The sequence below is a fragment of the Falco biarmicus genome, chromosome 17 (assembly GCF_023638135.1).
Source record: "Falco biarmicus isolate bFalBia1 chromosome 17, bFalBia1.pri, whole genome shotgun sequence".
NCBI classification, from domain to species: Eukaryota; Metazoa; Chordata; class Aves; order Falconiformes; family Falconidae; genus Falco; species Falco biarmicus.
In genome coordinates this window covers 6,577,801-6,592,882 of record NC_079304.1, presented here as the reverse complement: position 1 = coordinate 6,592,882, position 15,082 = coordinate 6,577,801, and the positions used below count along the sequence as shown (strand labels likewise).

The following is a 15,082-nucleotide window of genomic DNA, read 5'->3' as shown; positions in this document are numbered from 1 at the left end:
CTCTCCTTTAGCGCGCTTTTCAAAGTCTCAGGGTCTTTGTCTCCTTTGGCGCGCTTTTCTACGCAGCGCGCCCATTCATTACAATTGTGGTACAGGTTTAGATTTACACAGTGTAATAAGTAGCTAAGGGTAATCTGCTGATCAAACGAGGTAAGCAAGAGGAACGAACCCATTGTGGTGGTCTGGAGAACTTCCTGTTTAACAAGAAGAGACGTGTCCACAATGTTATCTTGCTACACCAAACATGGGAACGTCCTGTTTGACAAGAAACCACGGTAACAGAAGAAGCAAAGGGGCGTACCGAAGATGTCAGAAGCGACCTCGGTGAAGATAAAAAGAACTGCTCAGCTTGCTTGAATTTGCGATCCCTTGGTAGAGCTGCGACTCCCCGGCCGCCCAGCGCTGCTTTTGCTTTCCTACCTTGATAAATATTTAATAAATCCATTTTGGACTTGATTTATTTAAATTCAACAATAACACACAGAGTACAATTACACTTAGCACACTACGCTCTATTTTTGATATGAGTCATGACTGCCTTTATCACAGGTACGGACCTTATAGAAGCCGGGGGAGGGTGTGTGAACTTGTAAGCTTGAGGAGGGCGTTGAATGTAGGTCCCACGTGCCTGGGAGGGGCTGTGGACTCTATACGGACTGTGGGGGGTTAAATGCGCTATAGAGCTGAGCATATGCAGAGCGCACGGCGGGGGGTGGGGTGGGGAGGTACAGACCCTACCGCCCACGGGGCCCTACGGACCCTGCAGCCCCGGGCCGCGCTTCCCGTCGCGCCGCACGGCGATGACGTAGAACGGCCGCCGGCGACGCCCGGCGATGACGCGTGACGGCAGACCCCACCCCTTTCCCCGCGCCATGTCGCGGTGTGATGACGTCAGCGCGGCAATGGCAGCGGCAGAGAAGGCGCAGCGCTACGAGGCCTTCGTCAGCGACGTGCTGCGCCGAGACCTCCGGTAGGTGTGGCCAGGGCGCCCCGCCCCATACTTTCCCCGCCCCCTGTTGGCCCCGCCCGCTCGGAATCGGCCCCGTTCCGCCCCAGCCCTGTGGTCCAGGTCCGGCCACGCCCCACGGCCAGGCTGGCCCCGCCCACTCCACGCCTCCCGACTGCACCCCATCGCTGGCCACGCCCCGACCCGACCCCACCCTATGGCCACGCCCCTTTCCTTTGGGCGTGCCCACCCTTCACCTCAACCCCCTGTCAAGCCCCCAGCCCCACGTGCCGACCACGCTCCCACGTGCCGACCACGCCCACTACCCCGTGTTCTGGCCACGCCCCCTGCCCTCGCCCTGCCTCTGGCCCTGCCCCTTTCTCTCACTCACACCCCATTTGCCCACCCTCTCCATTATGACCCCACCCACATGTTCTGGCCACGCCCTTTTCCTGGCCACGCCTATGCCCCCTAGCCCCACCCCCTTCCCCACCCCAGCCTGGCCCTGGGCCTTGCCCCTGAGGCCAGCAGCACCCCACACAGGCGGGTGCAGGAGCAGCGGGATGGTGTCTTCGAGCAGCAGGCCCAGGTGCTGCAGCTGCGCACCGCCCTTACCCGCCTCCAGGTGGGTGTGGCCTCCGGGGGCATGGCCTGAGGGGGCGGAGCATGGGGGCGTGGCCTAGGCAGTGTTGGTGAACGTGGGGGAGGAGGGGGCAGGACTTAGAGGAGGCATTGGGGGCAGCACAGGGGTATTTTGGTGTCCCTGGGTATATTTGGGGGGAGCAAGGGGGTATTTTGGGGTCTCTGGGGAATATTGGGGGGGATCTGTGGCATCTGGGGTTCCCTGGGGGGAACTTGGAGGATCTGGGGGGATTTGGGGGCTCAAGGGTGGACTTGGGGGTCTCTGGAGGGGATTTGGAAGTCCCTGGGCTCTATTTTGGGGGTGTAAGGGCTATAGGGGGGTCTTGGGGGGATATTAGGGGGATACTGGGGGGGGGGTGGATCTTGGGGGTATTTGGGGTCCCTGGGGGGGATTTGGGAGTGCTGAGGGTCCCCGCAGGAGGCAGCTGCTCCGCTGCACACCCAGGTCGACCTCGGCTGCAACTTCTTCGTCACCGCAGAAGTGTGAGTTGAGAGAGGGGGAGGTACTGGGAAAACTCCCGGGATTCCCAACAGCCCCTCCCCAGGCATCCTGAAACTCCTCCAAGACCCACAACACTCCCTCAAACACCCCAGAAGCCCCCAAGGATCCCATCCCCAGCACCCCAAAACACCTCTAGATGCCCAAATTCCCACTCAAGAAACCTGAAAATTCCCTCTGGAACACCCCCTCCCCCCCCCCCCCCCCAAGGCCTCCCAAGTGAACCCACAACTCCCCTGGTCCCCCCTGAATCCCCAGTACCTCCCCTGGGGGCCCCCTGGGACACCAGTACCTGCCTTGGGACCCCCTGCAGGACTCTGAGTTGCCCTGGGACACCCCCAGATGGATCCTGTAACCCCCGTAGACCACCCTGGATCCCCAGTACCTCTCCTAAGACCCCAATTCCTGTGTTGGGACCCCCTGTAAGACCTCCCAGATGCACCCTGTAACCCCCCTGGACCACCCTGGATTCCCAGTAACTCCCGTGGGACCCCAATACCTGCCCTGGGACCCTCTGCAGGACCCCTAATCGCTCTGGGACCCCCCAGATGGACCCCATAACCCCCCTGGACCCCTCTGGATTTTTGGTATCTCCCCTGGGAGCAACCTGGGACCCCAGTTCCTGCCTTGGGACCCCCTGCAAGACCCCTAATTGCCCTGGAACCACCCAGATGGACCCTGTAACCCTCTGTGTCCCCTCAGCCCATCCCCCCAACGAGTGTTTGTGGCTCTGGGCTATGGGTTCTTTGCGGAGCTGACGCTGCCAGAGGCCCTGCGCCACCTTGACCGTCGCAGCCGACTCCTTGACCGGTAAGACACGCCCCCTTGGTCTTGGCCACGCCCCCCAGGTGACCACGCCCCAATGGCAAGGGCCCCTCCCATTTATGCTAAGTCTCACGCCCTCTTCCCAGGGCCTGCCCATGAGGCTCTATGGCAGGACCGGGCAAGCCACACCCCTGCAGAGGCCACGCCTCTGTTAAGCCATGCCCCTATTGGGCAGGCCATGCCCCCACCACCATAGAACACACCCCCTGCCACCATTCCCTGTGACCACATAAGGCTGTCACCCCCACACCCCCGCTGGGGCTGTCCAGGCCGTGCCTGCAAATGCCACACCCACACGAGGAAGCCCCACCCATTCCTGAAGCCCCGCCTCTCTCCTACAGGCTCAGTGAATCCCTGACACGCGATGGGGCCAAGATCCGGGCGCACATCCGGCTGGTGCTGGAGGTGGGTCCCCTGGGACCCTGGGGTCCCCCCAGGTGCTGGGGCCTCTGGGGCCTCTGGGGCAGGGTGAGAGGTCCCACTGCTCCCCCATAAATCTGTGACCCTCCCCCCCCCCAGGGCCTGCGGGAGCTCCAGGGTCTCCAGGACCCGCCAACGACCTCTGACCCCTGACAGCCTCAGGCACGTCACCCCTGAGGGTCCTGAGCAAAGTATGTGTACACCCAGCGTGAGGCCTGTGTAGGCCTGGAGAAATGTCCATGTAAAGCTCGAGTAAAGACATGTAAGACAGCAGTAAAAGCATGCATGAGTATACCTGGAGTGATGTATGTTTAAACCAAGAGCGCCGTGTGCCTGAGGGTTGAGTAAGCATGGTGTAAACCTGCAGTAAGCCAAATCCAGAGCAAGTGCATGTAAATATGGAGTAAGAGTTGTCGAAACCTGGAGTAACATACGTGTAACTCCAGAGTAAGGGTTGTCAAAACCTGGAGTAATGTGTGTGTGACTCCAGAGTAAGGTGAGTGTAAACCTGGAGTAACGTGCCTTTGAACCCAGAGTAAGGCATGTGCAAATCTGGAGGAAAGCGCATGTGAGGGAGGCTCCTGTGTGTGGGGGCACAGGAGTAATCTTGCAGTAACCCTAGAGTGACCAGTGAGAGTAGCACTAATTTTGGGGTAACCTGTGGGCTATCTCAGAGCAATGTCTGAGTAACCTCAGAAGAGCTATGGAGTAACCTCTGAGCAAGCCTAGAGCGTGCTATTACTAATGCTGGAGTAGCTGCAGAGTGGCAGCAGAGTATGCTATTAGCAACACCAAAGTAGCCCTGGAGGATCCTATTTGTAACCCTGGAGTAACCCATGGGTAACCATGGAGGAAGCTCAAGGTAACCCTTGAGTAACCCATGGGTAACCACAGGGGAACCCTGGAGTAACCCATGGGTAACCACGGAGGAACCTCGGAGTAACCCTGGCTGCGCCCCCTGCCGTGCTGGGAAGGGGGCGAAGCCTCTTTTAGGGTGCTCCGCCCCCACGGAGGGCTCCTCCGACCCAGGGGGTGGGTCCTGGGGGCGGGGGGCGGTGTCCTGAGGCATAAGGGGGTGGGGCCCGGGCCGGGACTGACGTCATGGGAAGGGGCGCAGGCCTCCGGGAGAGCTCCTCCGGCCCCGCCCTGCGGAGGGGGCGTGTTCTCCCCTGGCTCCGCCCCCTTCCCGCCCATTCCGACATGTCACCCGGCCCCGCCCCTCCGCCGCCATCTTGCGCCACCACCTCAAGCCGCCTCCAGCCGCCTCCCGCCCGGCCCGGCCCGGCCCGGCCCCCATCGGAGCCGCCCGCGGGGTCGGGCCCGGCCCCGCCATGGCCGAGGATTTCTGGGAGGCCCCGCGCCGCTGAGCCGGTAACGGGGAACCCCCCGAGGCCCGCTCCCGCCGCGGGGCTCCTGGGGCCTCCTCAGCCCGGGCCCCCCCGCTCTGTGGAGGCGGGCTGGGGGGGGCGGCCTGGGCTTAGGAGGCCACACCCCCTGGTTGGCCACGCCCAGTGTCACCCAGGTGGCCGGGGGAAAGAAGCCGGGGGGGGGACCCAGGAGCCCGGGGAGGGGGGTGGGGGGCAGGAGTTTGCAGGGGGGTTTGGGGGACCCATATCTTTCGGGGGGGGGGGGGGGGGGGGAGGAAGGGTCCAGGGAGGTGGACCCAGGCGTTTGGGGGGAACCAGGGGTACGAGGGGGGCACACCCAGGCGTTTGGGGGGGGGACACCGAGGGGTCTGTGGGGGGACTCAGGTCTTCGGGGGGGGGGCTAAGGGTCCTGGGAGGGGGACCCAGGCATTCGGGGGGGAAGCAGGAGTTTGCGGGGGATTAGGGGGCTTGGGGGGCCCCAAGGGCCCAGGGGAGGGGGCCTGAGGCATTTGGGGGGAACTAGGGGGCCGGGAGGGCACACTCAGGTGTTTGGGGGGGACACGGTGAGGGGTTTTGGGGGGCACTCAGGTCTTTGAGGGGGGGACCCCCAGCGGTTCTGGGGGATACAGGGGTGTGTGGGAGCTCTGGAGTTTGGGGGAGGGGGTGGGCCCAGGTGTGCTGGAGGGACCCAGGTGTCCATTCGCCATCCCCCCCCCCCCCCCCCCCCAGGGTTCCACCATGGACCGGATGAAGAAGATCAAGCGGCAGCTGTCGATGACGCTGCGGGGGGGGGCGCGCCCCCGAAAAGAGCCTAGGGGAGCCCCGCAATGGCCATGGCAGCGACAGCGGTGAGTGCAGGCCCTTTAAGGGTAGCTCCCTGCCCCCCCTCCACCATGGGGAGTTCTGTCCCTTGAAGAGGGCTCGCATAGTGGTTGAGAGGTGCCTGGCCCTTTAAGAGGCTTGGGGAGCAGGGGGTGGCTTTTTGTAAGAGCTTGGGGTTGGAGGTTGAGGGTATGCCTGCCTCTTTAAGAGGCGGGGGATTTAGAAGGGGGTGCCTTCCCCTTTGAGAGGGTTAGGGTAGGGGTTGTGGGGTGCCTGCCTCTTCGAAAGTGTTGGGGAGAGAGGACTGGGAGTGGGTGCCTGTCCCTTTTAAGAAGACGCCTGCTCCTTCAAGAAGCTGGAGAGGTGCCTGCCCCTTTAAGAGGCTGGAGTGGGGATTGGCTGGGGGGACACATGGTGTCTCTCAAAGGGCTAGAATAGGGCTTGGGGGGTGCCTGATGCTTTAAGAGGATGCTTGTCCCTTTAAGGCAGGTGGAGGTGTTGGTCGAGGGAAGGAGCCTTCTCTTTTAGAGGCCTGAGAGGTCCCTGGCCCTTTAAGAGGCTGGGGGGGGCGATGCCTTTGTATCTGAGAGGAGGGTGTGCCTTGCCCTTTAAAAAGGTGCCTGTACCTTTAAAAGGGCTGCAGCAGGGGTTGATGGGGCCCCTGGCTGCTTGAAGAGGCTGGGCTTGGAGCAGTGCCTGGCCCTTTAAGAGGCTGGAGCAGTGCCTGGCCCTTTAAGAGGCTGGAGCAGTGCCTGGCCTTTTAAGGCAGAGGGGAGTGGGACTTGAGGGGCTGTCTGGCCCTTTAAGACAACTGCCGCAGGGGTTGGTAGGGTGCTTGGGCCTTTAAGACAACTGATAGCAGGAGGCACTGGGGGGCCTGGCCCTTTAAGAGAATTGGGGTGGGGCTTCTGGGGGTGCCTGGCCCTTTAAGACACACACCCCCCACCCCCGCCCCAGATGTGTGTGTGTGGCCCCTTTAAAAGCCCTGTGGGGGCTGTGGGGTGTCCCTCTCTTCATGGCTTCCCTACTGTCCCCTGTGTCCCCCCCGTGTCCTCCCCACGTGCCCCTGCTATGTCCCCACGTCCCTCCCATGTCATCTGTCCCCCACGATGTCCCCAGTGGTCCCCCTGTGTCCCCATCTGTCCCCATGTCCGCCCACCTGTCCCCAGGTGTCTCCCCCTCACATCCCTCCATCTGTCTCTGCATCCTGTCCCCGTGTCCCCTCCTGTGTCACCACCTGTCCCCGTGTCCCCCCTGGTGTGTTCCCCCATGTTCCCCCCTGGCTCTGTGTCCCCAGTCTTCATGTCCTGTTGTGCCACCATCTGTCCTCCACCTCGTCCCTGTGTCACCCCTGTGTCCCCCCAAATGTCCCCATGCCCCCACCATGTCCCCTTGTCACTGGAGGTAGCGGGATTAGGGGGGACCTGGGGGGGGTCCTGCGGTGGGAGGGTTGGAGTGGTCCTAACCCACCCCCCCCCTTTCCCCTCCCCCCCCCTCCTAGAGGTGGGGGCGGACGAGGGACGGATGGGCTCGGATGGGGGAGAGCGACCCCCCCTCGGGGACATCCTCGGAGGAGGTGGCCTCCCCTGTCCGCCTGCGCCTGCGCCAGCACCCAGCTCGCCCCGGCTCCTCCGAGTGTGTGGGGGGGGTGCTGGGGGGGCGTTTGGGGGGTCCTGGAGAGGTTGAGGGGCGGGGGGCGTTGGGGGAGTCCTGTGGGGGTTTGCTGGGTACTAAGGGGGTTATCCAGTGGGTCTTGGGAGGGGTTTGGGGGGACCGGGTGGGTCCTGGGGACTTTGGGAGGGTCCTGGGGAGTTTTGGGGGGGACAGAGGGTGTTCTGGGGGACTTTACAGGGGTCCTCGGGTGGGGGTTGAGGGGTCCTGGGGAGCTTTGGGGGGTTCTTGGGAGCTTTCCGGGGGGGTTACACCAGATCTTGGGAGGGATTTGGGGGGTCTTTGGGCGGGGTCCTGGGCAGCTTTGGGAAGATCCTGGTGGGGTCTGGGGGGGGTTCTGGGGGGGAGACTGGAGGTTGTGGCAGGGTGGTGGTCCTGAGGGGCTTTGGGTGTCCCCAGGGGTCACTTGTGCCCTCCCCCTTGTCCCTCCAGGACATCAACAAGCGCCTCTCGCTGCCAGCTGACACCCGCCTGCCCGAGAGCGGCCTGGACCGGCTGGGGCTGCCCGGGCCCCTCAGTCGCCGCCTGCGCCGTGTCTCCCTGGTGCGTTCCAGTATAAACCGGTACAAACCAGTACAGGTCACGGAGCGATATAACCAGTATGGAGCAGTAGGAACTAATAGCAACCCACCCCAGTGCCCCCCAGTCCCTTCTGGAGGCAGCCCCTCAGCCACCGCCTGCACCCTGTTTGCCTGGTGTGTCCCAGTATAAACCAGTACAAACCAGTATGGGTTAGTATAAACAGGTATAAGTTACTGTTCAGTGCTAGAGCCCAGTATCACCCCCTGGGGCCTCCTGGTACTTCCCAGTTCCTCCCAGACCCGTCCAGCAGTGTCCCCTGAACCTTGCTGTGCCCCAGTATAAACTGTTCCGTACCAATATGGACATGTATGGGGTAGGAGGGAGTGGTGCCACAACCTCCCCCCAGTGCCTCCCAGTTTTGCCAGTGACTGTGTTCTTGTTTCCCCCTCCCACCAGTCGGAGATCGGCTTTGGGAAGCTGGAGACCTACGTCAAACTGGACAAACTGGGAGAGGTGAGGAGCTGTCCCAGTATGGGCTGGGGGCGCCCCCCCTGTCCTCCACCGTGGCCCCTACGCCGCTGCTGTCCCCGCCGTGTCCTTGACGTCCCCGCTGTCCCCGCCTGCCCAGGGCACCTACGCCACGGTGTACAAGGGCCGCAGCAAGCTGACCGAGAACCTGGTGGCCCTGAAGGAGATTCGCCTGGAGCACGAGGAGGGCGCCCCGTGCACGGCCATCCGCGAGGGTGAGCCCCACCGCGCCACGGTGACGCCGTGGTGGCGCTGAGGGGGGGGGGAGCATGCGCTCGCAGGCTGGCGGTGCGGGGGAGGGGGCTCGCTTGGCCTTACACGTGGGGGGTCGCCGGGGGTGAGGGGTGGGCTGAGGTCAGGCGGGGGGTGGGTGGGGGCAGGGGATGAGGCCGCTGTTGTGTGTGTCCCGCCCCCCCCCCCCCCCCCCCCCCATCCCCTGCCTGCAGTGTCGCTGCTGCGGGATCTGAAACACGCCAACGTGGTGACGCTGCACGACATCGTCCACACGCCCCAGTGCCTCACCCTCGTCTTTGAGTACCTGGTCAGCACCCTGAAACGCTCCCTGGGACCCCTGCACCCCAAAACACACCCTAGGACCCCCAGATTTTCCATAGGACCCCAGACCTCCCCCAAACCTTCTCCTGAGACCCCTCAACCACCCCTGCACCCCAAAATCCCCCCAAGAGACCCCCAATTTCCTCCTCAGCCCTCCCAAATTCCTCCCAGGACCCTCCTACGTCCCTCCTGGGGACCCCCAAATTCCCTAGGGGCCCCTCCAACTAATCTGAGAGCCCTCCAGTTCCCTAGTAGTGCCCCCCAAATCCCTCCAGGGAACCCCCCCTAAACTTCCAGGGGACCCCCAGATTTCTCCCCAGATACCCATAGCCCTCCTGAAATGTCCCCAGGGCTCCCTAAATGTCCTCAGGGCGCCCCAAGTTCACCCACAGCTCTTCCCAGATCCCCCCCATGGACTCCCATGGCCCCCCCAGATCTCGGTGTCTCACCACATGCCTCCTGGACACCCATCGCCCTGCCAGATATCCTTGTGGCCCCACTAAATCCTTCAGGGACTCCTGAAATGACCCCATGCCCCCCCCCCCCCAAATGCCTTCAGCACGCCCTTAACCCCCTGGGGATCCCCTTATTGGCCCCCCCAACCGTCCGTCCTCTTTTTGGGGTCCCCCTGCCTCGCCCTGTTTCAGGACCGGGACCTCAAGCAGTACCTGGATGACTGTGGCAGCGTCATCAGCATGCACAACGTCAAGGTGCGTGCGATGGGCATGCGAGGGCCCTCTGGGGTGTGCAAGGGGTGGGTGAGGGGGTCAGGGGCGTGCAATGGGCGTGCAAGGGGTATGCAACGAGTGTGCAAGGGGTGTGGAAAGGGCCCTGCGAGGGTGTCTGGCATTTCTGAGGAGGACGCAAAGGGGTTCAGGGCCCCATGACATGATTTTTATCTGTGCGAGGGGGTTGTGATTGCACGAATGGGTGTGCAATGAACGTGCGATGAGTGTGCAAGGGGCCATTTTGGGGGCGGGGGGGCGCAGCTGTTTCTCTTCCAGCTGCTGCGGGGCCTGGCCTTCTGCCACCGGCACAAGGTGCTGCACCGCGATCTCAAGCCCCAGAACCTCCTGCTCAGCCGACGTGGGGACCTCAAGCTTGCTGACTTTGGTCGGGGGGGCCACCCCAAAATCTCATAATCCCCTCTTGCACCACCCACCCCACCCTCCCCCACCCCGGGACCCCAAACCCCACCCTGGGATCCTCATTGAACCCCTAGGAATCCCCATTCTCCCCTGCCAGCCCCCCATATTCCCCCAGGGACACCCTTGGGTTACCCCGACTTCCTCCATTTACCCCTCTTGGGGACCCCCATTGCCTTCCCCAGGACCCCCGTCCTCCCCCCAGGACCCCAATTTCCTTTTCTGCATCCCCAGTTCTCCCTCCTGCCAGGACCCCAGCCCCTGATTTCCCCCCCCCGCCCCGAGACCTCAGTGGCCCCCAGGACCCTCTGGGAACCCCAGTTCCATCCCTCAGGTACAACCGTTGCCCCTTCAGGGACCCCAGTTACCCCTCCCACAGTCCCCACTTTTATTTTGGAAATTGCCTATTGCCCCCTGGGACCCCCTCGGGGACCCCAGTTCCTCGTGCCATCAGGACTCCAGTTACCTGCCCCAGGGCCCCCCATTACCCCCAGGACCCCAGTTTCCCCTTCTGAGGCCCCAGTTACCTGCCCCAGGGACCCCCAGGACCCCCCATAACCCACCTCCCCCTGCCCCAGGCCTGGCTCGGGCTAAATCCATCCCGACGAAGACCTACTCTAATGAGGTGGTGACGCTCTGGTACCGACCCCCCGACATCCTCCTGGGCTCCACCGAGTACTCTACCCAGATCGACATGTGGTGAGTGCACGAGGGCTGGGGGCTTCGCACAGGGGGCTGGGGGCTCAGACGGGGGCTGGGTCGGAGCCCAGGGGCTTTGCACGGGGACTGCAGGCTCCTACGTGGCTCCAGGGGGGCTGCAGGGGCGTCTCTTGCACAAGGGTCTTACACAACGGCCTTGCGGGAGGAACGGGAGCCGTGCACAAGGTTTGGAACGGGGGTGCTGAGCCCACCCAGGGGCCTTGCGTGGGGACTGTGGGCTCCTGTGGGGCCCCGGAGGGGGTTTTGCAGGGGGTCTGTCGCACGAGGGTCTTGGGCCTCGCAGGGGTGTGGGCTGCATCTTCTCGGAGATGGTGACGGGGCGGCCGCTCTTCCCCGGCTCCACTGTGGAGGAGCAGCTGCACTTCATCTTCCGTCTCCTTGGTACGGGGCGAAACGCAGCCCTTCTGGGCAAACCTAGGGGGCTGTGGGGGGAATCCGGGCTGAATGTGGGGGATTTGGGTGAGATTGGGGGGGGTTGGGGCAAATCTGGGGGGGGTATCAGGTAAATCTGGGTGAATTTCTGGGGTTTGAGTGAGATTTGGAGGAATTTGGGGGGGTTGGGGGCGAATTTCAGGGGGTTCAGGAAATCTGGGGTGAATTTGGGGGATATGGGTAGGATTTGGGGGGGTTGGGGCAAATTTGGGGGTTTTCAGGTAAATGTGGGACAGTTTGGGGGATTTGAGTGAGATTTGGAGAAATTTGTGGGGGTTGGGGCATATTTGGTTTTTTTCAGGTAAAAGGGTGAAATTGGTGGATTTTGGGGGAATTGAAGGGGGTTTGAGGTAAATGAAAGGGTTTGGAAGATTTTGGGCCAGTTTGTGGGGAATTTGGGGGTTTGGGGTACACTCAGGGTATTTTGGGTAAGTTTGGGGGAATGGGTGGAAATTTGGGTGATTTGGGGAAGAATTGGGAGGTTTTGGGGAAATTAAAGAGGATTTGGGGCAAGTAAAGGGGGTTTTGGGGCTGGGGGGATTGTGGAGGGGTCAGGGAGTGCTTGGGGGACTCCGGTGGCATGTGGGGGTGCCAGGGGGGTTTTGGGGTCCTCCCCTGATCCCCTCCCCCCTCCTCAGGGACCCCAACAGAGGAGACGTGGCCAGGGATCGGGGCCAATGCTGAGTTCCGGGCCCACAAGTACCCCCCGTACCCCCCTGAGGGTCTGCTGCACCACGCCCCACGGTCTGCCCCATGGATGGGGGGCTGCCCCGTAGCGGGGCGGGTGGGGGGGGTGGTCCATAGCATGGCGGGGGGCTGCCCCATAGAGGGGTGAGGGAGTTGCCACATGGCAGAGGGGGGGTTGGTCCATAGTGGGAGCTACGTACCCCATGGGAGAGGGGTATGTGCCCCATGGGGTGGCCTTGCCCCATAACAGGGGTCTGGGGGCACGTGTGTGCCCCATGGGGTGGCTTTGCCCCATAATGGGTTGGGGATCCCTGACCATACCCTTCCCCCCCCCCCAGGCTGGACCATGACGGCGCTGACCTGCTGGGGCAGCTGCTGCAGGTGAGGGGGGTGGGGCAGGAGCCGGCCCCGCCCCTTCTTCCTGGGCCCCGCCCCCTCCCAAAGCCCCACCCCATCGTTCACCCCCTACAACTCCCCCCACCGTTGCGCAGAGCCCCCCTGCCTGCATGGGGTGGGGGGGTGGGTGGGAGGGGTTGGGGGGGCCACGCCCACAAGAGAGGGGCGTGACCCCATCCCTTGTGGGCGTGGCCTGATGCGGAGGGCGGGGCAGTTCGAGGGGCGGCGGCGGATGCCAGCGGCGGAGGCGATGGCTCATCCTTTCTTCGCCTGCCTGGGGCCGCGTGTCACCACCCTGCCCGACAGTGAGTGGGCGGGGCCTCGGGGGGTGGGGCCGCGGGCGAGGGGACTGTAGGGCGGGGCCTGGGAGTGGGGGTCGGGTAGGCTGTGGTGGAGGTGGAGCTCTGGTGGGGGGCGTGGCTTCAAGGGGCAGGCCCTGGCAGAGTCGGGGGGGCTCTGTTGTGGAAGTGGGTGGTTGAGGGCTGGGTGTGGGTGGGGCTGCTGTGGGCGGGGCTTGTTGTGGCAAGGCCTTTTTAGAGGGGCGCGCTGTGGGTGTTGCTTGGGAGGGGTGGGGTTTCGTCGCGGGTGGGCGTGGCATTGGAGGACCCTGGCTTCCTTGGGGGCGGGGGGAGGGTACTGGTTGGGCATTGGAGGAGCTATGTCCAGATACGGGATGGGGCTTTCTGGTGGGTGGGGCGTGGGGCTTGACCACGCCCCCTTCAGCGTGGCCATGCCCCATTGACACCAGGCCACCATCCCCCGTAGCCACCTCCATCTTCGCGCTGAAGGAGATCCAGCTGCAGAAGGAGCCAGGGCTGCGCTCGGCCTCCCTGCCCCCCCCAGGTCAGCCCCCCCTAAACCCAAGCCCCCATCCCCGGTCTGGAGACCCCTCTGAATGCAGAACCTTCCCCCCAAAACTTGGGAGACCCACCCCCAAAATCCTAGGGTCCACCCTAAAATCTGGGCATCCCCCCAAATCCACATCCTGCCCCCCTAAATCTTCCCCCCCCCCAAAACCCAGAGATGAACACCCCCCAGAATCTTGGACCCCCCAACGATCTAGGGACCCCCAAAAGCGGGGATCTCCTCCTGTTTTTGGGTTCTCCACTGACCCCACCCCATTTTTTCTGCAGGTTCCTCATCCTTTCGGGTGCTCGACACCGAATTCTGACATCGAGCAGGTAGGCAGCCCCCCGAAATGGAGGGACCCCTCCATGGGACCCCCCTGAATTGATTCCCCCAAAACTGGGGAGCAGCCCTGCCCCCCCAAAACAGGGAACATCCCCCAAAATCAGCCCCTCTCTCCAAATTGGGACCCCCAACATTTAGGGGGGCTCCTTACAAATGACCCCCCCTAGTAAAAGGGTTGGTGTCTCTTTAAAAAGGGGGGATCCCCCCAGAACCAGGCACCTTGCAAATGGGGGTATTCCTCCCCCAAAATGGGGGGCCTCCCACCAAACACGGGGCTCAGAGACCCCCCCAAATTCAGGACTCCCCCTGTTATAGACACCCCCCCCCCCCAAATTGGAGCTCCCCTGAAAAATGGGGGAACCTCTAAAACTGGACCCTCAAAAAAAAGAGGGTGCATGAATTCGGGGGGGGGGGGGGGGTGTCAGTAATTTTGGTGGGAATGGGCCCCCCCTCCCTTAACCCTTTCCTCTCCCCACAGCCCATGGACTGCTGCTGCGACCCTTTGGGACCCGCTCCCCCCCAAAATCGGGGGGGGGGTCACCCCAAAGCTGGGGGAGGCCCCTCTAAACGGGGGAGTGCCCCCCAAACCCGGGGGGGGGGGGGGGCGCGCCTCAAACCTAAGGGGGGTTTCCCCGTCCAAACTGTAACTAAGTCGTCGTCCCCCTGAAATGCCCTCCTGAAGAGCCGCTGCTGGATTTGGGGGGGGTCATGTGGGACCCCCCATTGTAGGGGGGCCCCCCCTGTTTTCTGGGGGGAGTTTCCTCGGTTTTGGGGTTCCCCTCTCCCAATTTACTTCGAGTTTTATTTTTTCAAGGCAATATTATAAATAAGAGTCTATATTGGCCATTCACCCTGCAGGGGTGGGGCTTAGCAGGGGCTGGGGGGGGCCACCCTGGGGGCAGTTTCTGGGTGTTGGGGGAGTGGTGGTGCCCTTTTGAGCTTACTCCAAGGTTACTCACACTTTACTCCAGGGTTACTCTGGGGTTGCTCAAGCCTTACTCGGCGTTTCTTCACCTCCGGGGGAAGGGTCCCCAGGGTGGTGGTGGGGGAGCTTATTCAGAGTTTGCTCCCACTTTACTCCAGGGTTACTCCAGAGTTACTCAGGCCCAACTCCCACATTGCTCCAAGGCAGCTCAGGCGCAGCTCTGTGGCCGCTCCTGCCCTACTCCAGGCCTTACTTCATGGCTGCTCAGCCCCAACTGACTTGCTACTCCAGCATTACTCCTACTCCTTGTTTACTAAGACACTATTCAGCTGGAGGCTGCACTCCCCCTAATCCTGGGTTTGCTTGTGTAGGTCCTTACTCTGAGTTTACTCAGCTCTTACTTTAAAGTTACTTGGTACTCTAGTCCTAGGTGGAACGTACTCCAGGGTTACCATGGGGACTCTACTCTTCAGTTTATTCAGCCCTTATATTGAGGTTAGTTGGTACTTTAGTCCTAGTTGGAACTTACTCCAGGGTTACTCATGGTGGATGATCCTTACTCTGGGCTTACCCAACCCTTACTCTGAGGTTTCTTAGTACTTTGCTCCTTGTCAGAACTTACTCCACAGTTACTTCTGGGGGTCTTTTGAGTTAACTCAGCTCTTAGTCTGTGGGAACTCAGTACTTCTAGCCAGAACTTAATCCAGGGTTATTCGTAGAGGTCAATACTCTGGGCTTACTCAGCTCTTACTTTGGGGTTGTTTGGTACTTTATTGCTTTTCATATCTT

At 62.3% G+C, this 15,082-nt stretch overlaps 2 protein-coding genes across 3 annotated transcripts; both read left to right on the top strand.

The window, feature by feature from the left end:
- The first annotated feature begins 814 nt into the window (after nucleotides 1–814).
- On the top strand, nucleotides 815–3,626 carry UXT (ubiquitously expressed prefoldin like chaperone). Of its 2 annotated transcripts, none has more exons than XM_056362654.1 (6): nucleotides 815–970; nucleotides 1,490–1,571; nucleotides 2,007–2,071; nucleotides 2,759–2,897; nucleotides 3,254–3,317; nucleotides 3,432–3,626. In XM_056362654.1, the coding sequence occupies exons 1-6, from the start codon at nucleotides 886–888 to the stop codon at nucleotides 3,483–3,485; spliced, it is 489 nt and encodes a 162-aa protein (XP_056218629.1). In that variant the 5' UTR covers nucleotides 815–885; the 3' UTR covers nucleotides 3,486–3,626. The 2 variants fall into 2 exon arrangements, with proteins under 2 accessions (XP_056218629.1, XP_056218628.1); XM_056362653.1 differs by having other exon boundaries at nucleotides 816–970; nucleotides 2,790–2,897.
- Nucleotides 3,627–5,430: 1,804 nt separating this feature from the next.
- On the top strand, nucleotides 5,431–14,205 carry CDK16 (cyclin dependent kinase 16). Its single transcript, XM_056362423.1, is given in 18 exon segments — nucleotides 5,431–5,485; nucleotides 5,487–5,547; nucleotides 7,023–7,057; nucleotides 7,059–7,157; nucleotides 7,625–7,735; nucleotides 8,171–8,227; nucleotides 8,343–8,457; nucleotides 8,689–8,783; nucleotides 9,445–9,507; nucleotides 9,787–9,910; nucleotides 10,521–10,641; nucleotides 10,946–11,043; nucleotides 11,733–11,838; nucleotides 12,120–12,162; nucleotides 12,392–12,482; nucleotides 12,943–13,020; nucleotides 13,311–13,358; nucleotides 13,847–14,205. Coding segments are annotated over 17 exon segments (1,383 nt in total). The 5' UTR covers nucleotides 5,431–5,437; the 3' UTR covers nucleotides 13,349–13,358; nucleotides 13,847–14,205.
- The last annotated feature ends 877 nt before the right edge of the window (nucleotides 14,206–15,082 follow it).